We start from the raw sequence: 27,853 nt of genomic DNA on the forward strand, positions 1-27,853 counted from the left end.
GGCTCCATCTCTTCCCTTCCGGCTAGGGCCCTGCCTCTTCGTCTCCTCAGCTTCTGGCCTTCACCCAGTGTTTTGGGGAGGGTCATGTGACCCTTCCACAGACACCACATTGCCTCTGTATAAGAACACTTCTGTAAACCCTTACATTCCCTTGCAGATTCAACTGGATACCTACCAGTCACGGGCTAAGCTGTTTAGGGTTGCCACATTCATGATGGGAGGTGACTGCAGTGATGACTATATTATCTGTACATCAGACAAGTTTGCAAGCACTTTGGAAACCACCAGGATGAAAGACACTAAAATTAACCTGACATTTTATATGAAGTGTTTACCATCACATCACGATAGAGAAAACATTAGCATCCAGAGTTCCTTTTTGGGAAAGAAATTTGTGGCAGGAGAGCAAATTCCAGGGAGCCCATGAATGTGGGGGTCCAGATAATTAGTGATCTTGAAGAAAGTTAATAGCACATTAGTGACCTCTTGAAATTTAAACTGTGACAAATTAACATCAGTGAAGGCAGAACAATAAGACAAAGGAACCTTGAAAGATTGTAGACAGGCAGAAAGGAATAAATGAGATCCAGCTTGGAAACATGTAAATTAATACAGATATGGGAAAAGAACTACTCAATAAAAGGAACAAAACCAGGAATGTTAAAATATCCAAGGGACAAGAAATCCGATACGAGCTTGCAGTATATTAAGCACCAAAAAAGATACACTTTAGTTTTAAACTGAGGATACAGTTACATCAAAAGATATTAGACCCCCTTTATAAACAGCCCTGGCTACGCAGCTTATGAATTATGTTCCCACCTAAGCATTTTATTCCCAGAACCTGGTAACAGACAAAATGGAGTCTAGAAGAGATCAACAAACATGATCAGGAAGCTGGAGGAATTAACAGACTTGGTAGGATAAAAAGATATGTAGTTTGGCAAAGGAGATTGGCACATCAGTCTGCAATCGTGGAGAGAAGAGTCACCAAGTACAACACAATGGCCTATCTTTAGGAGTAATGAAAGGAAACCTTGAGGCTTAACATCAGGAAAAGCTTTCCAACAAGATCCACTAAGCAGAGGAACAGGCTTCCAAGCCTGTCACTTTGGAATTTTAAAGCTGTCCCGGGCAGAAGACTAGAAAATACACAGTAGGGAACACTGACTGTGGAACGGAGAGAAGAGAAAGGAAGAAAGAACCATAAGATCAACCAGTTCATTCTTTTCTCTATGTTCTGATTCGCTAAATCTGAATTGATTGCGGAAAATATGGCATATACTAACGAGACATGAAATAGCCCTAATGAAAGGAGCTGGGTAGGGGCTGATGTGTAGAGAACTACATCCCATAGAATATCTATCTTGTGAGAATTATTCTGGGATATAGATTGAGGGCTGGTCTACGCTACACAGTTATGTTGACATAAAACAGCTTATGTCAACCTAATTATATCAGTGTCTTCACTACAGCCTTCCTCCTGCCAAAGTACGCTACTATACCAACATAACTACTTCACCTCCACAAGAGGTGAAAGGCTTATGTCGGCATCGCGTCTATGTAGACATTATGTCCTTTACATCGGCTGTTGGCTGTCTTGTCAATTTCACATCAGCCCCCACAACACCCCAGCTGGGAGCCTGTCAGCCTTGTCAATTTCACAGCCGAAAGCTTCCCCCACTCCTGGGGCAAGGAGGTGGAGGGGCAGCCCACTGGGACCACAGGGAGCTGGTGGGGCAGCTGGGGTCCTGGCAGGAAGCTGCCAAAGGGGATGAGAGTCCAGTCTCTCAGCTCCCCACATTTGGCCTCTTAGGTCAGTGGAAGCGCTTCTGGTGAGGACATGCACCACTGACACAAGGAGGGTAGTCTGGATGCACCACTGCAGTAATTACTGCGGTGGCTGTAAGTCAATCTAATACAGGTCAACTTACATTTCTAATGTACACACACCCCAGGCCTTAACTTGGAGAGACATAGCAGATGGCTTTTAACTTCACACACACTTAAATGCAGATGAATATAACACTATTAAACTGACAACGCTCGTACTTTGTGTTGCATATTGAATTCCTGCTTAAGATACTTAAGTTATGCACTGAAAGCACACAAGATGCCATGTATTTCCATCTTTTTTAATCTAATCTGCATACCATAAAATATCTGTTTCTGTTCAATTATTAAGAATTCAGTTTAATCCCAATTTTTAAGTGCGTATAGGAGGCCAATCATATGAGCATTTGTAGATTGTCTTTCGAATTAAAAATGTTTCTTTGAAGAAAGAATGACCTGGATAAACAGAATAGCAAGAAACTGAAGAATTGTGGAGAGAAACCAAAGAACAGAAGTTTCAGTATCTTTAGGATGTATTCTTGTAATTTTGTAAGCTAGAAGCTATGCATTTTAAAGACCCTGAACAGTAGAACCATACTAATTTATACTATTACCTGGGGGGAGCTATTGTAGATTGTGAACTCTTAAGAATTCAAGTAAGTGAAAAAAATACACCGAAAAAAAAAAATCTATATCTATCATCACAAGATGCAATTGGATTTTTCCAAGTGTAGTTTAGCATTAATTTAATACTTTCTATGCTAACTAAACTGCAGTGGATTTTGTAATGATAAAATTTTGTCTTGTGATTTGTTAGTAATGTGATCATTTTGGATGGTGTAGTGAGGCGGCCTGGCTCCCGGCGGCCCCTGAGAGAGAGGAACCAGAGCAGCCACCCCAGTGGGCGGAGCTGCCGCCACCTGTTCCTGCCCCCCGGAAGTCAAGGGGCGGGACAGAAAGTATAAAAGCCCAGCCCCAGCGCTCAGTTGGAGCCCAGCGGCCGGAGAGGACGGACGCTCCTGAGCAGGCTCCTGCCGGACCAAGCCTGCCCCGAGCCAGGTACCCGGACACGGACGGACCGAGCCTGCCCCAAGCCAGGTACCCGGACACGGACGGACCGAGCCTGCCCCAAGCCAGGTACCCGGATGCGGACGGACCGAGCCTGCCCCAAGCCAGGTACCCGGATGCGGACCGACCGAGCCTCCCTCGAGCCAGGTACCCCGAGGTGGACTGGCCGAGCCTGCCCCGAGCCCGGTACCCCGAGGAGCGGCCCGAGCATCCCCCTGACCCGAGTCCGGCGGAGCAGCCCGACCTAGACCGCCTTCAGCACGCCGAGGAGCCCATGGTGTGGGACCCCAGCGGCAAGCAGGTACCCGAGGAGGGGGAAATGGAGTGTAGCCCGGGGGTAGCCGACCCCTGTCCGGCTGAGGGCACTGACGTGCCCATGTCAGTGTGTTGCGGCCAGGATCCCCACTGACTGCAGCGGATCCACGCCGCTGTGAGGGCCCCGGGCTGGGACACAGTGGAGTGGGTGGGCCTGTGTCCCCCCTGCCACCCCACTCACGGGTGGCAGACTCCCCCTCCTACCCGCGTTCAGGCAGAGAAGCCTGCACTTACCTGCTGTGGCTCAGAGCTCCTGAGACAAGGACCTGAGCCCCTGGGACTATTGTTTGTTGCCCCACCCTGACCTAGGGCTGGGGCTTACTGACTATTGCTGCTCAGCCCCTGCTGTAAGGACCTGAGCCCTGAACTATCATTGCTGCTCAGCCCCTGCTGTAAGGCCCTGAGCCTAGAACTGCTGTGTTGCTGCCCCGCCCTGACTAAGGGCCTGGGCTTCCTGACTTTGTTAGGGCTCAGCTCCTGCTGCAAGGACCTGAGCCCCCCTGGACTCGTGTGTTGCCCCGCCCTGACTAAGGGCCTGGGCTTCCTGACTTGGTTATTACTGCTCAGCTCCTAAAGTAAGGACCTGAGCTCTGAGACTAGTGCTACTGCCCCGCCCCTGGGGCAAGGACCGGAGCCCTAAACCTAGCGCTAAGTGTTTGGTGCCCCGCCCTGATTGAGGGCCGGGGCTTAGCGTATTGACTGTATGGGTGCTCAGCCTGCAGACAGGATCTGAGCCCCTGGACTCTTGTGTGCTGCCCCGCCCGGAGCTAGGGTTAGGGCTTATTGACTTGGTGTTTGCTCAGCTCCGGCTGCAAGAACCGGAGCTTAGAACTGGTTTGCTGCCCAGCCCTGACCGAGGGCTGGGGCATTGCAGTGACCGTGTGCCTTTTGTTTAGCCCCTGCCTGAGGGGCAGAACCCGAGACCTTCAGAACCCAAGGACTGACTTGGGGCCGTGTAGTGAGGCGGCCTGGCTCCCGGCGGCCCCTGAGAGGGCACGGCCCCCGTATCAGACTATTACAGATGGATACTGTAAACATGAAGCCCAAGAAGTGAAGTAATGTCTTCCCAGCATATTCCCACTCCTGGTGCACATCCAGCTGACACACTTGTCATGGCCAGTACTGATAACCCACTCTGCTCCCAGGCAGAAAATGACAGCCGACACCCGATTCTGATGAGCTGTGGAAATAAAGCAAAGGATCCGAGCACTTCAGATAGAAATACTTCAATCAAATCTTCAGTTATACAGTTAGAAACACAGGTTGAAAGTGTTACCAGGAAAAAATGTAATAATTGCAGGAAGAAATAATTTTACCTTCACTGTCACACTTACTGCAGCCTCAAAGTTTGATAAGGTTAGCAGAGTTCTCAATTTATTTTGCATTTTCTATCTCAGTGATTGGCCTTTAATGAACCAGGCATGTCAGAAAAAGAAGTCAGCTCATTTGAATCTTCCTTTAATTTAGTGATTTCCCTCACATAGAAATGGGAAGGTTCCTCTCCTTTGAGTGCATGTTGGCAACTGAACTCCAGTGAGAGCACTCTGTACAGTGCTGAGATCATTTAATTAAGTAAGAAGATGTAGATGAGACAGAAGTGAAAGAAAGAATATAGGGGGAGAGTGTATTAGAGATACTTCTTTTGGACTGAAATGTAAAGTCATCTGCTTTTAGGATAAAGGGGCTTTTGTAGCTTTTAAAAACAAGGTCTCTCTTTTAAACAAGAAAACCCTTTTCCATTAGAGGACAACAGGAAGTCATAAGACAAGCTGTATTTTGTTTTCCTATATTTTTGGCCTTCAGTACAAAGTCTTCTGTACATCATCAAGTTATTAATTAATAACTATGGAATAGTAGTGACTGAATTTGGCTGTACATTCTTTAGAAGGAATACTAAATAATGCCTGGAAAGAAGCTTGCATCTTTCATCAACATTAGTTTTAATAGAGTAGTCCCCTCTACTGCCAGAGATACCTGCTGAATGGGGATCTTGTATGATTTCATTCTTGCTGCATTACTCAATTCTTACTACTTGAACTAAGACTTAAGAGCACCAGTGTTTAGTAACAGGCATTTTGGCCTAATTATTGCACCTACATAAGTACTATCCTCTATTAGGATAATCCCAGCAAACTGTATTTAAAAAGAGCAGACTTCCCCCTCCCCCTTATATTAGACACTAGTAGTGTATCAGTTTCCTCCCCTTTAGAAACCAAAGTCATCTGCAGATTAAAGCATCCACAAATGTATTACCACTGTTCAGTGCTGAACAATATAACCAGAGTTAGAGACATTCAGCACATTAGCTTACAGTTATGTGAGGTTTTAATATAGCTCCTACACTCTCAATTCTTTGGGGATTACTAGCTCCCAACTGTGATGATCTTCACACTGCAAATGTTGCAGCAACCATCTCCCACCCACAAACGTCTAAAAGATTTGGGTCAAACTACGTTAGAGGGTTTTGTTTTCTTCGGCTCTGAAATTAAAGCTTTTCAGAAGGAATGTTCTCCAGAGCCAACTACATCACAATGAAGCCAGCAACTTTGCAGTAAGACTAAAATCTAAAATTAACTTTTGGACATAAACATTCTAAAATCCTATACTTGGGCTACACAAGTTGATCTTATTTTGATTAAAAGGTAATTACCAGTAATTTACCAATATCTTTCATATTATTAAAGTCAGAGTCAATGTCTGTATTTGGCCAAGGCTCAATTATGAAGATGCCTCCCAATGTATCAAATGTTTTAAAAATCTCATCTGTGAAGTAAATACATTAGCAAAGATCCCATGCTGTATTACCTGGGTACGTCTTGACAAAGTTCATCTTATTAAAGTCTTCTGAGATATGGAATTCCTAATACCAAGGAAACACAGTTAGACAGAGTAAAACAGCACATCTTCTCAGGCTGAAATGGGAATCAGACTGTCTGAGGAAAATCTTTGGCATCAAGAACACAGCAATAACCTCATATAAGCAACAGACTTAAGCTGGCAGCCAACAACAACCTGTCATGCTACAAAAAGATAGGTTTGTTCTCAGGGCTTGTCTACACTTGAAACACTGCAGCTGCACCACTGAAGCACTTCAATATAGACACTCACTACAGTGAAAAAAGGGATCCTCCCATTGCTGTAGTTAATTCACTTCCCCAAGAGGCAGTAGCTATGTTGGTGGAAGAATTCTTCCATTGACCTAGTGCTGTACGCACAGGGACTTAGGCTGGCTAAACCAGGTCACTCAGGGGTGTGGATTTTTCACACCCTTGAACAACATAGCTGGGTAAATCTAATTTTCTAGTGGAGACTAGCTCTTAGAAGCCACAGGCTGGCAGATACTACACTCAATACCACGCTGACCACAGACTAAAGCGCAGATTTATTAGTATCAGCTGCATGGAGATGGATCACTCATCTTTTCAGCAGAGGATTTGCATTCAGAATCAAGTCAACCAAAGACAATGTGTTGGAAGGAAAAAAAGGGAAAATTTCATCAGGTATTAACAGTTATAAAGTGATGCAGGGTGGTAGGGTATTTTTAATGGTTTCTTATGGAAGTGAAGCTTTTGTTAGTCACAAGTTTTCATCCCTTCTCTGAGGTTAGTTGTGTGTTCCCTCCACCCTTTTCTATTAGCAACAGAGGATTGCTCTCTGCAACATTTTTTGTGGGAGAAAGTATATGTTGCAACAAAGGGGGAAAAACAAGAGTGTAAAAACATGACAAGAAAACAGGAGACACAAGGACAAAGCAGGAAGGATGTAGCCTCTGCACCAAGGAATGAGGTGAGGGATGCATAGTTGGGTGATCCCACACAAGGGACAGAGAAAGGGCTGGACACTAATGCCACAGAGCAAGGTGTGCAAGAACTATGGACTAGAATCATACACACAAAGACACGAAGCCCTACAGCAAGGAAACTGATGTTACTTCCCCTAAAACACACAAACAGTTTTCAGTTATTCTATAGTTTGATTTAAGTATAAAATAAAGGGCTGGATATAGGCTGGCTATATATACACTGCTCATGGACAATTCACTCAAATCTGCAATTATCCAGCCACTACCAAAGCAGCTTCACAATTAATTTGCATTCTTAAAAGAAAACTGCAGCAGCAATAACTTACCATAATGGCACCATTATCCTGGCCTACAAATATTCTTCTGCTGTCATGATGATAAGCCATAGCTGAACAAGGAGCTGCCAAGAAGACCATCACAAGACAATTGTTAAAGTACATATCATATCACAATTAACACTGAATGTTTTTGGCCTCTAGGAAGAAAGATGCCTGGTTCCAATAAGCAGATTGACAGTCAAGCTCCAACTGAAGAGATGGTCTTATTTTATTGTGTGTATCTTTTCTTTGTTTGAAGCATTTAATTCCCTGTTGCTAGGCTACAGCAAGGCACAGTAGCGCTGTAAAGGAAATACACCCCATTAATTCCAGCCACAAGCTGGAATGAACAAATGGAATTTGACCTGGGTTGAAAATCTGGCTTGAAGAGTTCATACACAGAAGCTGACATCTAAAAGTGAGGCTTGCTATGTTATCTCAAGTTCAAAGTCTTTGAACTGCATGACAGAGCAACTATTCATGACCATCAACATCTTTGAGTTGCCATAAGGTACCACTGGAGGAGGCAGACTTCAGGGCAGAAATAATATTTGATCACATGTTAACCTGATGTCTGACCATGCATTTCAAACCTTGCACATCTGTTGTGGTAAACAATCATATTTTGCGATTCTGTTGGCAGCCATGCAAAAAACACAAAACAAAAAAAAATTATAATCACATGAGAGACAGGCAGGCTATTCTGAGAGCCCATTACAAAACCAGAAGAAACCTCAAAAAGGGAAGAATGTCTTTAGACATATTTAGTGAGAGAGAATGTGGTGAACAGAGCTACAAGACCGATAATGAAAAAGGAATTAAAAAATTGAATGCAAAAATAAGTAAGGGTGACAAATCTACTTCATCACAATTTCTACATCATAATAATGATAAATCATATGCAACACTAGACGTCTTTTTGTGGGAGAGAGGCTCTGATTTACTGTTTCTTCTCTAATACACCTTGGCAGACATTTCTTTGCACCTCTAATGCAACTTAAAATGTAACAATTCTTTTCCTGCTTCCTTTGATACATAATGCTAGACAAGACCATTCCAATAATCTAATCTGATCTCCTGCATAACACAGGACAAAGAACCTCACCCAGTAATTTTTGTATCAAGCCTATAACTTCTGTTTGAGCTATAGTAGATCTTTTAGTCTTGATTTCAAGAGATGGGGAATCCACATCATTGCTAGGCAAATTGTTCCATTGGTTAGTTACTGTCACTGTGAAATGAGGACCTTATTTTTAGTCTGAATTTGTTCTGCTTCAGCTTCCAACCCACTGGATCGCCTGTCTTTCTGCTAGATAAAAAAAAAAAAAAAAAAAGACATCAAATCTCTTTCCCACATAGGCATTTGTAGACTGTGATCACATCACCTCCTTAAACATCTCTTGGATAAGCTCAATAGATAGAGCTTTTTTAGCATCTTATTAGAAGGTTTGTTTTCCAGACCCTGAATCCAGGGCGGATAAAAAAAACTGATTTTTTTTATTTATTTAAATCAGATTTTTTTGATAAAATGCTTTAAGAAAAATACCTATCTAAAAGATCGTTTTAATTAAGATACATTATAGCTCAAAGATATTTCATCATGGAATAGGGATTATAAATTCTAGTTCTATAGTATGAGACAATACATTCATGCAATGTTTAAGAAAAGTTTTGTAAATGAGCTTCAATAGTTCATGGATTAGGGACCTGATTTTATGGGATTCCAGGGGCTTCTGTATAGATTATTTGGGTTAATCCATCTATCTCAATGGGACTCAGTGCTCAGTTTAGAAGATACCATCAGAGATGCTTAGTTTTGCAGTTCTCAAACTGTGGATTTGTGTCTCCAGAGATAACATGCTTGTTAACAAAAAACCATGTTTTTACATATATATGAGAAACAACAGACCTCAGCCCTATTGTCCCTCTGCAAATTTGTGTACACAGTCAATCCCTTACACCTCTCTAAAAGCGAAAAGTTTCAAAAAGTTCAATGAATAGAAGATTGTTGGGGTGGAATAGATCTGGACAAGGAGAAGTCAAGATAAACGTGAGAAGGGAGGGACAAGCACTAGAAACAAAAGTGAAACTGCGCAGCATATTCCAGAAGTCTTGAGGTCTTTCTGAGGGTAGCCTTCATTGATTTAAGATCTACTATACCATGCTCTCACTAGAAGGGAAAACCTGTCATGGCAGCAGGCCGTAAAAGAGACCTAGTTTGGGAATAAGAACCCTTCAAGAAATATGTTTGCTGATGATGTTTTAAAGAAAGTCACACCAGTGAACTGGAGGAAGTCAATTAAGCATTTGGATTCAGAGACCGTTGAAGTGATAATCTCACTTTTAACAGAAGTAGCTTCTTCTGGCAGCGTAGAAAGAGTATTTTCTTCCTTTGGACTAATTCATTCCAAACTGAGAAATCGTTTGGGACCTGAAAAAGCAGGAAAGCTTGTTTTTCTTTTCCAGATTATGAACAAAAAAGGAAAATGAAGGTGAAGACGACTGAATTAACTGCAGAAGCCAATATTTTAAGTTTCTCATGTTGATGTGACAGTCAATTTTTAAAAAATATTTAATTTAACTATTTTAGTTAACAATTTTAACAAAAACAATCCTGATTTTAAAAAACTTGAATATTTAACTAATTTATTTTTTTAAAAACCACATGCTTGTTTTTTTTTTTAACTATTATACATTTCCTGTTGAAGAAAAAAATCCAGAATACATAATGTTGTTTTAGTTAAATAAAACAATTTAAATGTCTGTCTGGTGATGCCCTCCTCCTAATACAGCATGGCACGAAAATCCTCCAAATATTAATGATTAAAACTGTTGAATTGGAGATATTTATGAAGTCATTGGGAGGTGAACTATCTGCTTCAATTACCTTTGGTAAATGAAATAATCAATCATTCATTTTCTGATATAGCTGTAAAACTAATCTGAAAAGTTTTCAAAATAAATCACTTTAAAAATGTATAGTGTGTACCTCCTAAAAATTAAACCTACATCTCTCTCTGAGTTGTGAAGAATATGTATTAAGGTTATAACAACCAACAAGAATGCACTTTTATGTAGAAATCCATGCTTAAATTGAGTCTTCCTGATTAGTGATTTAAATCAAATCCACTCTGCTTGAATCATTCTTATAGCTCTTTGCTGAACCTACCTGATTTTTCAACATCTTTTCTTTTTTTAAAAACTGGACACCAGAACTGGACACAGAATTCCAGCAATGGTCTCACTAATGCCATATGCAGAGATAATGCCACCTCCCGAATTATTCTTGATATTATCCCTCTTATACATCCTAGGATCACATTCACCCTCTTAGCTACATCATCATATTGGAAGCTCATATTCAACTAGTTGTGTTCTATGACCCCTAAACCTTTTAGAGAGTCACTGCTTTTAGGATACAGTGCCCAGTCTTATAAGTATGACCTACATTCTTTGTTCCTAGATGTATGACCTTGCCTTTGGCAACATTAAAATGCATGCTCAAATAAGCCCACCAAATGATTCAGGTCCTTTTACCTTTCCACTAATTTGTGTCATCTGCAAATTTTACCAGCAATGATCTTATATTTTCTTCTAGACCATTGACAGAGATATTGAATAGCACTGGGCCAAGAACAGATCCCAGACAGACCCCACTAGACTACTATTCCCTGTTTACAATTACTTTTTGTGAGCTATCAGTTATTCATCCATTTAGTATGGGCTGCATTGATCTTCAAAATGTTCCTCCGCAAAACAGAACGTTACGTGGGAATACATCAAATGCCTTAGAAAAGTCTAAGTATACTATGTTTCCACCTTTATCAACCGAACTCATCTTAAAAAAAAATATGGTAAATTTTACAAGATGTATTTTCCGTAAAACCATACTGATTAGCTTAATCATGCTAGAATCCTATAATTCTGACTGCATCCCAAATCAGCTTTTCCAAGGCTGGGATTTTGCCTGGGATTGATGTCAGGCTAACTAGCCTACAGTTTCCTAGGTCCCAATTTACAACCTAATTTTTGTCAAACATTAGCTTTTTCCTAGTCCTCTCGACCTTTGTTTTAAAGGTTTAATGGCTGAGAAAAAATGATGCTGAAGCAGCTCAGCCTATAATTAAGATTTGTTAGTTGGCATGCAGCTGTCCCAGAGATAAGAGCAAAACATTAAGGCCAAACCCTGCAGTCCTCAGTCAAAACTCACACTGTCTTCAATGGTAGTGTTGGTGTCACTAGGCATGACTCTAGGTAACTCAGGAGGGTGGAAAACCATAAGTGTCAATGAAGCCTTCCTGTATTAGGCCTGAATGAACTAAAGTCACTCCATTTCTGACCAAAGCCTTTCCATGTTTGAACTTTAATCGACCTAACAAGCTAGCAACAGAGAATGGAATGTGTAACAGCTAGTTATCAGGTGCAACCCCACTCACACCGGTACTAGGAAATAATAATGAGGCCTGCTTGCTCCTGGCTAAGGGGCAAAATAACAGATCAAAGAGAGCAGGACAAGATAACAGTTCACAGAAGAGTTACTAACAAGCTAAAGTGGTTGTTGCCAAGTATGACTTAATTGCTTAATGTAATTGCTATTGCAAAAAGTGTATTTGCTGTATGGGAATGGAAGGTGGGGAGAGAGGGTGAGTGGGGGGGGGGGGGGGAGATAGAAGAGGCTTAGTTAAAGTTATGTATAAAAAAAGAGAAAAGCTGCTTGTAGCTGGGTGTTTGATTTGAGACGTGTCTGTCTCCGAGCATCCCGCTTTGAGATCTCAAATAAACTTTGTCTGCTTCTCCACCTTGGTGTGTTTATTGGAGCGAAGCACACCGGGCAACGAACCACTGTTGCTGTCCTCGGGCATTCTGTGCTGGCAACAGTAGCTTTGGTTATACTACAGGGTTTGGCCCTATGTTTCTGTGTATCCTACAAACTGTCATGGTTTAATACCATTCATGTAAAGCATCTAGGTAGCAGCTCTATATTTAAGTAGCGATTCTTTAGGCAGAAATATTAAAGCAGAACAGATTTTATGGGCAATACGTTCAGGTTCTAAGAAGTGATGCATCACAACTAACAGTAAGCATTTCCCCCCGTGATCAACTCCTAAATATTTAAATACACTAGCAGGACCACGTGCAATAGCAACTTCTGAGTCCAATAATATTACATAGATAAACAAGATGCTCTTTCAGTTTTTAATTTCTCATTAAGAGTTTTAAGGCTAAACATTCAGAATCCAGCACACACCCCTAGAAACATTAAGTCACATTCAGACAAAGAATTTGAGAGTGTTCCTTTAAAAAGTGTGTGTAAGTGTAATGTTACCAAACTATGAGATCATTACTAAAGATGCTCCCCATTGTATGAGTTGGCACAATGTCCTTTAAAACACCACGTAAGTCTGAAGAACTATTTTGACAATTAGTACATTTATGCTGAAAAGTTAAAAACCCAGCAAATATTTCTGTTTCTGAGCTTATCTACAATTAGTGTTAAATTATTGCAATTCAAAAGGGGTTTTGCATAGCCTAATCACAAACAAATTACTAATGTTAAAGAAAAGCAATAACGATTCAACAGATCCACAGAATGGATTTTATGTTTGGCTGAACCTAGTAAACACCACTAATACATCACAACATTACATTTATGTATAGTGTTACTTACATGACATTGTGTGGTAAATGCTGGGCCAGTACTGGCCACTGTCCCTTTTCAGCCATACTCGAATTGTTCTGCAGGATGTAGGGGAAAGGAGGAAGAAAAAGAGAAAAGTTGTAAGCTTGTGCATCAATTGTTACACCTATACTGGTGGGGGGTTTGTATTATTATTATTATTTTTTTTTTAAAAAGACAAGTAACCCCTCTGCTTTTCTACTACCCAATTTTAATATGGCACAGGATAATGCTTTCAGAGAGAACTCTCAACAGCTTCCTCCATAGCAGTTGTAATGTTATCTGAGTAAGTATAGGAGGCTTTGAGGAAGACTATTTCAACCCTTCTGTCAGAGACTAGTTCATTACATCTATTATATATTCTTTGTCAGTCAGAATCAAAGAGAAGAGATTTAAGCCTGATTCAGGAAGCATCAGGTCATCCTACTGTCAAACCAAACCACATTTTATATATAAACATCAAATGTATGTTTATACTACATAATTACATTCAAACTAACAGATAGTAGGTCACAAAGATCAGTTGGGTCACCTATTCTGATTCTCTGCATTTTTCAGGGTGACTACTCTGTTTTATCTACCCTGGTATCAAACAGTAGCAGTGATGGTGGATCAATCCCTTCCTTTTGTAGTCCATTCCACTGCATAAAATGCTCAACCTAAAAAAAAAAAAAGTTATATTTACTACTGCTACAAGTGGCCTAAAACGTGGCAAGGATTACAAAAAAAAATAAAAAATTCCCCAATCTCCCCGTCCTCCTCCATGCATAAGCTTAGATTACTTTATGTACGACCAATTTCCCTGTTTTGTTGTTAGTTGCACATGGTCTCAATGCACAAGCATGAGATCATGAACTGCTGAGGGGAGCTCCCTTGTATATAAAATGCAAATAAAAAAGTGTTGATCTGTTTAAATTAGCAACAAAACCAGAACAGAAATGGAGACAATATGCAGGTTTGTGCACATAAGGCCTGCTCCCATTGAATCCAATGGTACAGGTCCTAAAAGAAGGGAAAGGGATGGAAAACTGATCTTCAAGAAATTTAGTACTATTGCTCCTGTGCCTGCCTGAAGGCTTTTTGGGGGTGGGTAGGAAGAAGAGGAAGAACAGCTAGCGGCAGAAAACCTGTATTTTTATATGATAAATATCTGAGACATGACATTTAAAAGAGGCTTCAGCAGAAGATTAAAAAATAAAAATTAAAAGATTCAAGTAGACAGTGTCACTAAGATTTTTTTCCTAGTCTAGTTTTAACTTCCGTTTTTCCAAGGCTTTGCTAGCTAGTCTCCCTTTTTGTGGCTGAGAGTAATTTGGGCCTCCATTTATACTATTATCTTGAAGATAGATACAGATTACACTCTGAGGGAATGAGGAAATCACATTTACAAGATACTACCACTGAAATGTGATATATTAAAAAAAAAACCTGGCACACTCTTCACAAATGATTGGATAGAGTTGGTTGATTGTTTTGGGTGGCAGGGGGATTGGCAATTTTATTGCTTTTTAGAAGAGTTATGTCCTGTCACAAGTTACAGCAAGCTTACATTTTCTGCTCACCCACACAAGGCTGTTAGACAACTAAAATTAAATTTTAACTACAATAAAAGAAAATAAAAAAAGAGGGCAAATAGATATGGCATTTGGATTAGTGTATTTTCAAGGCTGGACCACAGTGTATTATATTAGAATTCCAACCAAAAATTTTACATAAAAAAGCTATTCAGTTTGCAGTTCATACTGGTATGAATGCCATGTCAAAACTTTGCCAAAGTTAGAGTTGCCAACGCATCCACTAACTCAGGCTATTTTGCATATGAATTATTAAAAAGTTATGTCATGTGACCACATGTCCAGCCTTCCTGGGGGAAATTGGGTATCAAGCTGCTGTTCAATTTTTATTCAACCTGTCATCCCAGGCCCCACACACTGCACTCCACCCAAGCCCCTCAGTTATATAGGTTATCTGTCACAAATGTGTCTTATTTGGAGAAAGTGACATGGTTCCCCTACTACCATCCACAGCCTGCGGCAAGATCCAGAAATTATGCTTTACAGAAGTAGGGGTTGTTTTCCCTCATTTAATATAACAGATGTGAACCATTCATAACACTGTTCCCAAAAAGTCCACATGCTCCTTCCATTGGGCACTGGTATTTAAAAAAACCACCACCGTTATTTTTTCCATAGCTTTTAGAAAGTTCGGATCATTTTACCTGCTGCTTCTTATGCAGCTTCATCACACTCACCAAAACAGTTTGAAGAATTTCCAAGTGCAGCTTTCAGATGCGCTAATTCAAGCCCCTTTCACTTTTGACCAAAGCCCTTCAATTATCTTTGTTCTCAACTGACAGAAGAGTGAACTGCAGTAATCATAGCAATTGAAAACATTCATTAAAGATTTTGCAAGCATATAGCCTTTGTTTCCTCTCAGGTCTCCTGTATATGTCACTGTTCTTGAAAACAGTACCATGATGGCAAAACATTGCCAGCTTGTTGCTAGTCAGATAATTTCTTGAGAATGTGGTGCATATAGTATCTGTTACAGAGATATAGTTCCTCTCATTGTCTCCAGCTATGTGGCCTTCAAACTGCAAAGGTCAGCCAAACAAAATCTTAGAAAATTTCTTTTCATTTTGATTTAAAAGAAAATCCAGATGAGAATTAAACCACCAATATCAGGTTTGCATTTTGCAACCATTCAGGACTGATGAGACTATTACTGCACCAGTCCCTCTGTTAGTACTGTAAATGTATGTTATGAAGCATAGCAAATTTTGAAGAGATCCTTGTCAGCAATGACTAATTATACAGCCAACACTGATTTCTCCACTTCTCCTTTCTTTGCCTCTTAGATGTCTTCCTCTTCCTGAACAGAGTGAACTTCTTGGTAGTTGATGCCAATTCTAATACAAGAAGAGACTAGAATGAAGTGCTCCTATAGCAAATAATGATCTTTCCACACTTATGTACACTATTCATGTCAGGAGTTATACAACATTAGAATCAAAATCACTCATGAACCCCAGCTCTTTCATTATCAATCCATTCTCAATCCCGTTTTATTTAACAAATGGTCCAGTGCTCAATACACAGAACTAGAACTCCGGGGAATTTGGTTCTTGCTTACCCTTCCATAGAGTTCTGTAACTGCAGATAGCATCACTCAACTTCTCTGTAACCTCAGATTCCCTTATGAAACAGAGGTAATACAGACCTATTTTACATGGATGTTGTGAGGCTAACTTTACAGATCCATTAATGTGGATACTACAGAAGTGTAAAATATTCAATTACACTGTTTATTTCAAACAATCATTAAAAGGATACTTTTCTGGGATGTAATATAAAGTGAAAAGTGGCTAAGCTAAAGTAGTAGTCCCTCCAGGCTAGAGATATTACAAATCATAGCTACATCCAAATGTGAATTTCAGTTTGTACTCATTGTGTGGTATATATGACATGCATGAAAAGGTTAATTTAAAATAAAAGTATTTTTCAGAAGCTGTTACAAACCATAATTATTGTGTCCTCAAGATTTGATCAATGGGAGTTTCTCACTTGGTGTTTCATTGGTTGAACATTTTGTCACTTGAGATAATGCCTTCTGAAGGCATTAAGACCAAGGAAAAGTTCTGGATGGAGTTCTGCAGAATTCAATGCATGCAGTTCAGCTAAACTCCAACTTATTTTTTAAACCCCTCTGAATAATTAGGTCTACTATTTAGGAAAAAATGCAAGGGCCAGGAGTCAGGGGGGAAAAAAAACCAAACTGAATGCAAGTTTGCATTTGTGCTATTAGCAAGTCTTAGCATGCAAATATTGGCACAATCACAAATACCATCCTCTAATTTAAAAGTGGCACTTAATGACTTTTGTTTTAAATACTAAAGAATTCTGATGGGCTAACAAAGATTTCAAGGCAGGCACAATTTTCTGTCAGACAGAAAAACATAAATCTCCAGCGGAACACTACCATGAACATGTTTCCAAAACAGAGTATTCAAAAGATAGGTTTCAGAGTAGCAGCTGTGTTAGTCTGTATCCACAAAAAGAACAGGAGTACTTGTGGCACCTTAGAGACTAACAAATTTATTTGAGCATAAGCTTTCGTAGCCTTCTTCAGAGGCATACATCTAATTCAACCAGTGTCCTTGAGCTTGCACAGCGGAGTTTGCAGCCTAAACTTGAAATGAAAAGTTGTAATAAGCTATTTGTCAGGAAATGTTAATTACTGGTCAGTATTAGCACATCTGAACTGAATTAAAGTTCACATTAGATATTAAAATGTGATTTTCATATTTGAGTTGGAGTAGCCTTGAGAAGATTGAATCAATATTGAGACCAAATCGTGCTAGGCTATCTGTAGACATGGACTGATGGTACGGTAACTCCTCACTTAACATTGTAGTTACGTTCCTGAAAAATGCAACTTTAAGTGAAACGATGTCAAACTAATCCAATTTTCCCATAAGATTTAATGTAAGTGTGGGGGGTTAGGTTCCAAGGAAATTTTTGGGGGCAGACAAAAGGCATTATATACTGTACAGGACTATACTGTACTGTGGTAGGGAGGTCCCCCTGGCTTACCCCTGGGGCTCAGGGCTGGGGGTGCGGGGTCTGGGAGGGAGTTAGGTGCAGGAGGAGGCTCAGGGCTGGGGCAGGCAGGAGGTGCAGAGCACTTACCTGGAGCAGCTCTTGTTTGGTGCAGGGGGTGTGCAGGTGGTTCTGTGCAGCACAGCACCGCCCCCATGGCCACGATTCTGGTAGCTGTCCCCCACCCCCCCCCGGCAGGCAGGGCCACCCGGAACGCAGAGGCTTTAGCGGCTCCAGGGCCCTGGGCTAAGAGGGCCCCAGGGCCCTGGCCTGCAGCTCTAAAGCCCCTTTCGGAATGAGGCCCTGTGAGCACGGGCTGGAGGACTCAGGAGGAGCAGGGGCAGCCAGCAGCCGGAGAGAAGCAGTGCGTTCCCCTTCGCAGGGCTGCATTCTGAAAGGGGCCCCCTTAGCTCAGGGCCCTGGAGCCCCTAAAACCCTGAGTTCTGGGTGGCCCTGCCTGCTGGGGAGAGGAGAGGGGGGAGTTTCCTCACTCGCTCCCTCCCTCCCAGAAAGTCCTAAGCACCACCAAACAGCTGTTTGGCAGCAGGGGAAGCACTGAGAGGGAGGGAGGGAGGGGAAGGAGGTGGAGAAGAGGAATTTGTGCAATGCTCCCTTATAACGTCGTTTGGCTGACTTTACAAGGAAGCATTGCACAACTTTAAACGAGCATGTTCCGTAATGGAGCAGTGACGTAACTTCAAAAAGTTAAGCGGGAGGACGTTAAGTCAGGAGTTACTGTTCTTACATAGCTTCCATTGTTATGGTATCTGAGCGCCTCAGTTTAATGTATTTATTTATCCTCTACATCTGTGAGATAGAAACATATTAACCCCATTTTACATATTGGGAACTGAGGCACTAAGAGATTAAGTGACTTGCCCAAGATCACACAGGAAGGCTGAGGCGAGGCAAGGCAAAGAACTGAACTCCAATCTCCCAAGTCACAGGCTTGCATCCAACAAGTGGGTCAGTCTTTCTTCTGTACATAGATGCAGTCCCTATTTCAAAACCTTACAATCAATATTGCTTCTTTCAAAGTTAATCCTGTAAGACAGAAGCCTTCAGCCACCATGCACTACTTTCAGAAGTTATGGATACATCATATATGCAACCTTAATTTAGAGATGCATTTATATAGGCTACAGAAGCAACACTTCTTCCACTGTCTAAACCAGGGGTCAGCAACCTTTCAGAAGTAGTGTGCCGAGTCTTCATTTATTCACTCTAATTTAAGGTTTTGCATGCCAGTAACACATTTTAACATTTTTAGAAGGTCTCTTTCTATAAGTCTATAATATAGAACTAAACTATTGTTGTATGTAAAGTAAATAAGGCTTTTAAAACATTTAGGAAGCTTTATTTAAAATTAAATTAAAATGCAGAGCCCCCCGGACCTGTGGCCAGGACCCGGACAGTGTGAGTGCCACTGAAAATCAGCTTGCGTGCCACCTTTGGCATGCGTGCCATAGGTTGCCTACTCCTGGTCCAAACTATTGCCCCAGGGACAAATCCTGGTCCCAACCAAGCCACTGAAAAGTGTGCCAATAAATTCTGATGGTCCCGGAGTTGGTCCCTTGTATTTATATACAAAACTATAAAAGAATTGCAAGACTACTTTGCAAATATATTTAATGTAAATACAAAAGCTCAGATAATTGCTTACAGAAACAAGAACTAGCAAGAGATTGTTGAGTATTCTTCAGTTCCCTTGGAAACTTTCATATTACAAATAGTTTTCTTTGTTCAAGATTTATCAGTCTTGTGGTAAAGCCACAGGCGCTTGGATAAAGATATAAAGATGATCCAACTGCACTGCTAGTTTCAGGGTTGGATTCTGTTCTCATTTGCATCAACACAAGTTCAGAGTTACACTATGACCTACAGAGTAACCAAAAGTAGCACTCAACCTCCTCCATCTGCTGAAAAACTGATTTGAAACGGATAATTATCATAACAAATATTCCCTTATCCCCACAGGAACAGAATACTAGGGAATTCTTCTCTTTCTGCACCCAAGTTCCTGAGCCTAGCAGTAACTCAAAGATTGTACTATAGCGCATAAGGATGGGATTCACTCATATTAGTGAGATCTGCATTGAGGGTCTTTTGCAGTTTTGCCTACCTCCACAACCATTCACAATGCTGAGAAGTGATGTCCTGTAAGTTCCCAACCAAGGTTTAAAAAAATAAAAGATATAAAATTAAACTTTGGGTGTATTTTATTCCTTATTTAGGAAGTAAAAGCTGAACCCACCAGTTTAAGGAGGTGGATCTGTGATGTAAAAAAAAGATGCACAGTGAGTCAATATACTGATATGTTTGACTCACCCATCACAGCTGCTACTGAAAAGCCTGTGGCAAATTTTCTGAAGAGAATGACCAAATAAATACTGCAGCTGAAACAAAAGTTTAGCACTGAGAGTACAGTATCATGTTCAAGAAACCATCACTACTGGGAAGTTGCAACTTCCATAAAAATCAAAGTGTATTTAATAATTTTAGCCATAAGCAACCCCAAAGTTTCATCCTAAGCAGCTTTCTTCAGGCTGCTGCATTTAGAGCATTACTTGAAAAGCTAGTTCTGACAAGGCCATTGCCTCCATGAATATCCTCCATAACACAAGGAATACACACAACCACGGTGCAACAAGATAATATTTAAACATATTATATATCCATATGAATATCTAAGCTATATTAGTTCACTTTTAGACCTCTAGGATTTAAATATTTCAGCTACTCTAGCGTTACTAGTTTATGCCTTATGCCATTGTGAAAGGCTGGAGAGTCAGCATGATAAGCATTCAGAGCATGGGAGAGCAAGGACTCCTGAGTTCTGGTTCTGTCACTGACTGACTGTGACTTTGAGCAAGTTCCATAACACGAGTGTTTTTGGTTTTGGGGAGGGATGTTTCCTGTTAGTGGTGTTGTACATCATAAGTGCCAGTATTCTTATTTGGGGGTTTTCATTTCAAGACAAGACAAAAACCCCAAGCAATTAGCGAAGTCCTAATAGGAGCAATGATCAAATGCTCACTCTTCTAGGATCCCTACCGTCCTCTTAGCAGAGCATTTTCAATAGCAAGATTCCACCACCCACACAAGGTCTGCAGAATTGGAATTAATCTGCAAACTAGACACCATTAAATTAGGCTTGAATAAAGACTGGGAGTGGATGGGTCATTACACAAAGTAAAACTGTTTTCCCATGCTAATTTTCCCCCCTACTGTTACTCACACCTTCTTGTCAACGGTTGGAAATAGGCCATCCTGATTACTACAGAAGTTTTTTTTCCTTCTGCTGATAATAGCTCACCTAAAAGTTCACCTTAATTAATTACCCTCATTACACTTGGTATGGCAACACCCATTTTTTCATGTTCTGTGTATATATATTTTCCTACTGTATCTTCCACTGCATGCATCCGATGAAGTGGGTTTTAGCCCACGAAAGCTTATGCTCAAATTTGTTAGTCTCTAAGGTGCCACAAGTAATCCTCATTCTTTTTGAGGATACAGACTAACATGGCTACCACTCTGAAACACTTCTGAAAGGTTGCCGATCCCTGTACTAGTTCATAGCCAACCTGATGTTAATGTTACCTGTACCAAGTTTTACTATCCATTACACCACAATCTACTCAAGAGGCATGCTGCTTAAACTGGGAGGGATAGAATACGCCAATTGTTATCCCTGTTCTTTGCTGCCAGCAGATGTGAGAAGTTAATGTATGGAACAGCCACCTATGCTGTACAACTCTTATGTCCCACAGTTCAAGCACTGTTCTGAAGTAAAAGCAGAAGAGCATGAAGTTTGAAGTCAAATAAACAGTTTGATACCACATTAAGCTGTGGCTCAAAGATACATGACAATCTTATATTCCCCCTATTCTCAAGGGAGCAAGCACTCTCTTACAAATAATCTAATGCAAGAAATGCTGAAATCTGAGATTCCAAGAACCAAAACAATAACTCCCTGGACTAATGAAATAGATTATAGGATTGTTCATAGACTCTCAGTCTTAAGCTACATACAATTCCTTACCATCTTTGGTGTGTCACTTTTTAAAAGACATTTTGAACTTTAAAAAAGGTGCAATGTTTAGGTATGAACTGGGGATACAGTATCTGAGCAAGCTTTAGTATAGGAGATTTATAGATGCAGCATATTATTGTAGGGAGAGCAAGCAGCAACCCCAGTATTTATCCTAACATCATCACAAAAAGTAGTTGAAACCTTTTTGTGTGAAGTTCCACCACCACCACGTTTGAAACAGGCCTTTGACAGCTCTGGGGCTAGACACAGAGGGCCATAAAATGCTGTTCAGGTTTGGCAGAGATAACATGTTGAAAAAATCACTGTTTCCCTTATGTCCTTTGCATGGAAGCATATCAAAATAAATCAACACCATACTAATGCTGGCTCCACACTGCCACCAAAGCAGCAGCAGAAGAGACTATAGCACCAGAGCAGCTGTAGTGGGGGGGGGAAGAAGAGGGGAGGAAGTTGAGCTGGCCAGGCTCCACCACAGATCCAGAATATGGCCCCAGTAGCCAATCTCACTCTCAGGTACTACACGGGACACAAGATTTCCCCATCTCCATGGAACAGAGCTAAGGAAACTGGCCCAGGCGTGCTCTGATCACATCCCAGACCCAGTACATAGTGCCAGGGATCAGCTATGTGTCCATGGTAAAAATTCTGAGGTCCGTGTAGGCACTCACCTTGGGCAGCTCCCCATCCCTGCTGTTGCAGGCGCAGCCAGGCACCTCTGCAGGCATGCTGTCTCCATCCCCGCTCCCTGAGCGCTGACTCCCCAGCTCCAGGCCTTGGCCAATGGAAGCTGCGGGGGTGGCACCTGCAGATGGAGGCAGCATGCCTGCAGAGCTGCCTGGCCATGAGGTCCTCCTAGTCACTTTTAATGGTGGAGGCGTGGCCAGGGCCGGCTCCAGACCCCAGCACGCCAAGCGCGCACTTCGGGCGGCATTTTGCCGGCAGGCGGCTCCGGCGGACCTTCCGCAGTCATGCCTGCGGGAAGTCCACCGGAGCCGTGGGACCAGCGGACCTCCCGCAGGCACGACTGCGGAGGATTCGCTGGTCCCGCGGCTCGGGTGGACCTCCCGCAGGCATGACTGCGGAAGGTCCGCCGGAGCCGCCTGCCGCCCTCCCAGCGCACCCTCCGCAGGCACGTCTGCAAGAGGTCCCCCGCAGCCGCGGGACCGGCAGCACGCCCCCTGCGGCATGCCGCCCTGCTTGGGGCGGCCAAATTCCTAGAGCCGCCCCTGGGCGTGGCCAGGCAGCTCTGCACACTGCCTCTGTCCCCACCCCCAAGCATTGACTCCGCAGCTCCCAACCCATTGGCCAGGAACCTCGGTGAATGGGAGTTGCGGGGCCAGCACCTGCGGACAGAGCAGCGCACAGAGCAGCCTGGCCACGCCTCCATGTAGGAGCCAGAGACATGCTGCTGTTTCTGATAAGCTCTGCATGGAGCCTACACCCCCACCCCGCGGACCCAAGCCCTGATCCCTCTTCTGCCCTCCAAACCCCTTGGTCCCAGCCCAGAGCACCCTCCTACACCCCAAACCCCTCGTCCCCAGCCCCACCCAAGGACTCTTAAAGCCACGTTTAGCTGTCTATGGGTGGTATTTTCAAAGCTTTGGATAATTTGCAGTTGCTTTCTGATCTGAGTCTTCAATATGCACATTTTTTAACTTTTCTCCATGATCACGAGGGCTGGGCTAAAGACTAAATGTGCCTAAGACTAAAACATTACTCTAAAATCTAAAGGTTCTAATCTACTTTGTCAAATGGAAGTGGGTTTCCCAACCACCTCCCAAAAGGCAATTCTGTCTCTAGTCTGCACATGTTAATCAAAACAATAAGCAGAGACTACTTGTTTACAAGACTCTCTTATGCAGTCTTCCACTTCTTCCTCACAACAAAATACAAGTTAGAATCTGAGTTCTTTCCAGAATTTAAAGAAGTTCTTGATTAGGTTAAGCAGGAGAAAAAAAAAAGTTCATGCTATCCCTCCGCAGAACAGAAAGAGTGAATATGGATTTTCTGTCTTCTCCCCTGAGAAATGCTGGTCACTCCTTTACTAGTGTTAAGTTACTAAGATGTTAGGCATCGGTTGTTACAATATACCTAGTTTATAGGGATTTCCTGGGCTTTGCTCACTGCCCCCTTAGGACTGGTTCTACAAACAAGTACGCTTGCAAATATATATCATGCAGGGTTGTTTGTTGTTTTAAACTGAGTCAATGTTTATAACAAATAATGGTCCTTATCTGTAACTCTCCCCCCCACACCCCAGTTGAGAGCTGCTGCTTTGGTGTGAGGATATTTTCCAGTCTCATAATTACCTCTGCCCTTATCTAGTCCAGACTATAACTTTTCTCTAGAGCAGAAGACACTGAAATGTTTTGAACTGGAAAAAAAAGCAGCTCCCATTTCTTCTGCTTCGTTCCCACCTGCTGGAAAATTCCTTCCACTATCACCACTTCATAACAGCATCTTGCAGACAACCTTGATGGCTGCACCTCCCTTCCAGCCCAACAATCCTCAGTAGCTCTGTTCTTCTCTTCCACTAGATGGGTATTTTTCGCAACAGATGACACTGATTTTTCCAAGTTTTGCTGCTGTCCCTCCCAACAATCATAGAAGCAATGTGATCTAGTGATTAAAAGAAAGTCTGATCTAATCCTAGCTCTGCCATAGGCTCTATGTTAATTCAGGGAAGCCATCTAACCTTTCCATGTGCTTCCATTTACCCATTTGTAAAAGAGGTAATTATATCTGCCTGCCTGCCTACCTCAGAAGAGAATTGGGAAGCTTAATTTATCTTCAAAGTGCATCAAGAGCCTCAAAACACCTTATATAAAGTATTTGTTAGTGCTAATATTTAGAAGTCCATCTCACTGGTAACCAACCCCAAATGGCAGTATCTAGTCAACTTGCTCAGTTTCACAATTCACCACTCCCAGTGTAACAAGTGGTTCATTTTCCCTAGTCAGTGTTGCAATCCACTGTTTCTTTATGGCTAGTGGCAAGAATCACTATTTTGTGCCTTCTGGCCAAATTCATGCCTTAAAGAGAGTTTGCCTTTTTACACTGTGTCCCTCAATCCTGCATCTCTCACATTCAGCTGGACTCACCCAACACTGCTGCCTTTTGCCAAATTTAAAATAATGAGAGCCAAATTCGACTCTTGTTTACAGAAGTTACTCTCAGTGCTAGAGAAATCTGAGCCAAGTTACTCTGATTTCACACTAGTGTGTCGGCGACCAGAATCGGACTCTTTGGTGGTGTTTAAATAAGGTGCCTGCACCTCTTCCTCAGAGCAGCATTCAGCCTTTGACAAAGGTACTTCTCGGGTCTGAGGCGGCTAACGGATTTTCCCAGTAGTCGGCACTTGCCTCTGACTCAGTAGCACAGACTAGGGAAGCCCAGGGCTCACTGACGCCTCTCTCTGCCCTCAGTGCACTTCTTCCCCGCTCCCACTGACCCACGAGCTTTCGTCTTCCTCAGCGCAGCTTAAGCCCCAGCACTTCACTCCCGGAGCGAACACGCTTTTCCTACAGACCCCGCCCCGCCCCGCCCCGCCCGGGGAAGGCAGGCGGCACCTCGGGGCGGGCTCTGACCCACAGCCCCACCACCCGGAACGGCCCATGGGCAGCCCAGACAACGGCCCCCGGCTGCTCCCGGCAGGGCGCTGCTGGAGCCGGGGAGGGGTCGGAGCCCGGCAGGCAGGCAGGCAGCCCCCCCCCCCAAGTCTATGTGGAGCTGCACCTATCGCCTAGAACTGGAAGGGCCCCCGAGAGGTCAGCGAGCCCAGCCCCCGCCTTCACTAGCAGGACCACGCGCTGATTTTGCCCCAGGTGCCCCCCCCCGCAGGGTTCACACCCCTGGGTTTAGCCGGCCAATGCGCAAACCACTGAGCGACCCCCCCCCGCCCCTCCAGGGGGCACCGCGCCGGGGGGCTGCTCGGGTCAGCGCGCGGGGGGGGGGGAGGTCGGAGGAAAGCCCCCCCTCCACCCCGCAAGGGCTGAGACCCAGCGTCCTGCAGCCTCCGCCCCCTGCCAGCCCGGGGCAGCGAGCCGGAGCCTTGAGCCGGGGGGCGGAGGCTCTGCCCGTGCCCGGGGAGCGGGCGGCCCGGCGCCCACCTGTCCTCGCTGGCTGTGATGAGCCCGTCCTCCTTGGGGATGAGGAGGGCGGCGCTCACCGCGTCCTGGTGCCCCTCGACCTTGCTGAGCAGGACGGGCCGGCTGCTCTGCGGCCTGGCGTGGATCTCGGCCGCCATCTCGGTGCGGAGCCTCCGCCGGGGGCGGCCCCTCCGCTGAGTGACGGGCAGAGGTGAGGGCCCTGTTCCGTGGAGGGGGGGTAAGAGGCGATGGGCGCCCGTAATATCAGGTGTAGCGGCGCCACAGGAAGGACAGGGCTCCGGAGGTTCCCGTAATATCACGAGTAGTGACGCCTCAGGAAGGAGTGGAGCGCCCCGAGTATCAGACTAGCGGCGCAGCACGGAAGGCCCCAGTGCCAGGCAGAGGCTCCCGTATACTCTGAAGTAAAGGAGCCTTTGAAAAGTCCTGACGCCGAGGATGGGCTGCGTAGTCTCCAGAGAAGCAGGGCCTCTAAAAGACCCAGGGCAGCCTGATGGAGTTTTTCTTACAAATCGCTCTGCACCTCTTCTGGGCAGACTAGGGGTCGTATTTCATAGAAAAGCAGGGAAATTACTTTGGGGGGTTATGTGTGTATAAGGGTGAAGTCACCGCCTGAGTGATTCAGGGAACTTGAGATGCCAGTGGTGCTGGCACAGGACCCTGAGCATCAGCCTCCCACAGCCCCCCAAAGGCAGCAGCAGTGAAGGACCGTGAGCAGGGTTGCCAACCCTCCCGGATTGTCCTGGAGTCTCCAAGAACTAAGTATTAATCTTTAAATCAAGATAATGTCATGTGATGAAACCTCCAGGAATTCATCCAGCCAAAGCTGGCAACCCCAGCTGTGAGCAGCCAAACCAGCCCAACCTAGTGCTTTCCCCATAGGGCTGGGAGCTCTCCAGGGAGGGTCCCCCAGCAGGTGTCATAACTGTAAAGGGAAGGGTAACAACCCTCCTATATACAATTCTATAAAATCCCTCCTGGCCAGAGGCAGGGAAATCCTTTTACCTGTAAAGGGTTAAGAAGCTCAGGTAACCTGGCTGACACCTGACCCAAAGGACCAATAAGTGGACAAGATACTTTCAAATCTGGGTGGGTGGGGGAGGATTTTGTCTGCTCTTTGTTTTGGTGTTGTTCGCTCTTGGGACTCAGAGGGACCAGACATCAATCCATGTTCTCCAAATCTTTCATATTTCAAACTTGTAACAGCTAGGCAAGGAGTGTTAGTTTTATCTTTGTTTTCTCAACTTCTAAATGTTCCTTTACTAGAGGGAGGTTTATCCCTGTTTTGCTGTAACTTTGAACCTAAGGCTAGAGGGGGTTCCTCTGGGCTCTTTGAATCTGATTACCCTGTAAAGTTATTTTCCATCCTGATTTTACAGAGATGATTTTTACCTTTTTCTTTAATTAAAATTCTCCTTTTAAGAACCTGAGTGATTTTTCATTGTTTTAAGATCCAAGGGTTTTGGGTCTGTGTTCACCAGAACTAATTGGTGAGGGTATACTCTCAAGCCTACCCAGAAAAAGGGGTGGAAGGACTTGGTGGGGCGCGGGGGAGGAATTAGTCTCAAATCTGCCCAGGAAAGGAGGGGTTAGGGACTTGGGAAATATTTGGGGAAAGGCAGAGTTCCAAGTGGCTCTCCCCTAAGACTTGAAACACGCTTGGTGGTGACAGCTTACTGTTAACCTAAGCTGGGAAATAAGCTTAGGGAGTCTTTCATGCAGGTCCCCACATCTGTACCCTAAAGTTCAGAGTGGGGAGGGAACCTTGACAACAGGGCAGTTCCTCTCGAGAGCCACACACACCCATCAGACACGGCCAGAATGGGAGCAAGAGTGGCAGGTGCTCCGGGAGCCCATCCATGCACTGGCAACTAGGCCCTTGTCCTTTGGTTCTAAACACAGGCCTCTATCCCCTAAGATAAAGGAGAGCTCCCTTTACTGGCAGCAGTAGCAGATCTCTTATCTTCCCTGTTGATACCAGTTAGCTCTGTGTTCTTGGGTAACCAGGGCTTAAAATCCAGTCTGTCTGACTAATGAAAGACACCTCCCTCCCCCACCGCCTCTGCTTGAACCAAAACTG

The 27,853-nt window shown here is 43.5% G+C and overlaps 1 protein-coding gene across 3 annotated transcripts in view; it reads right to left on the reverse strand.

Moving 5' to 3' along the window:
- The window catches only part of WDFY1 (WD repeat and FYVE domain containing 1), a 55,377-nt gene extending 29,382 nt beyond the window's left edge, over positions 1 to 25,995 (reverse strand). Inside the window, exons 1-6 of one of the 3 annotated variants that reach the window (XM_045030197.1) lie at positions 25,777 to 25,995; positions 13,594 to 13,671; positions 13,004 to 13,071; positions 7,345 to 7,418; positions 6,022 to 6,076; positions 4,246 to 4,396 (exon numbers count right to left, since the gene is read on the reverse strand). In XM_045030197.1, the coding sequence (XP_044886132.1) occupies positions 4,246 to 4,396; positions 6,022 to 6,076; positions 7,345 to 7,418; positions 13,004 to 13,071; positions 13,594 to 13,671; positions 25,777 to 25,913 (563 nt within the window). In that variant the 5' untranslated portion in view covers positions 25,914 to 25,995. Of the gene's footprint in view, positions 1 to 4,245; positions 4,397 to 6,021; positions 6,077 to 7,344; positions 7,419 to 13,003; positions 13,072 to 13,544; positions 13,672 to 25,776 lie in introns of those variants that run through there. The other 2 variants (XM_045030198.1, XM_045030199.1) reach the window with 2 other exon arrangements.
- Positions 25,996 to 27,853: the final 1,858 nt, after the last annotated feature.

This window comes from Mauremys mutica, chromosome 9, assembly GCF_020497125.1.
Source record: "Mauremys mutica isolate MM-2020 ecotype Southern chromosome 9, ASM2049712v1, whole genome shotgun sequence".
In the NCBI taxonomy this organism is placed as follows: domain Eukaryota; kingdom Metazoa; phylum Chordata; order Testudines; family Geoemydidae; genus Mauremys; species Mauremys mutica.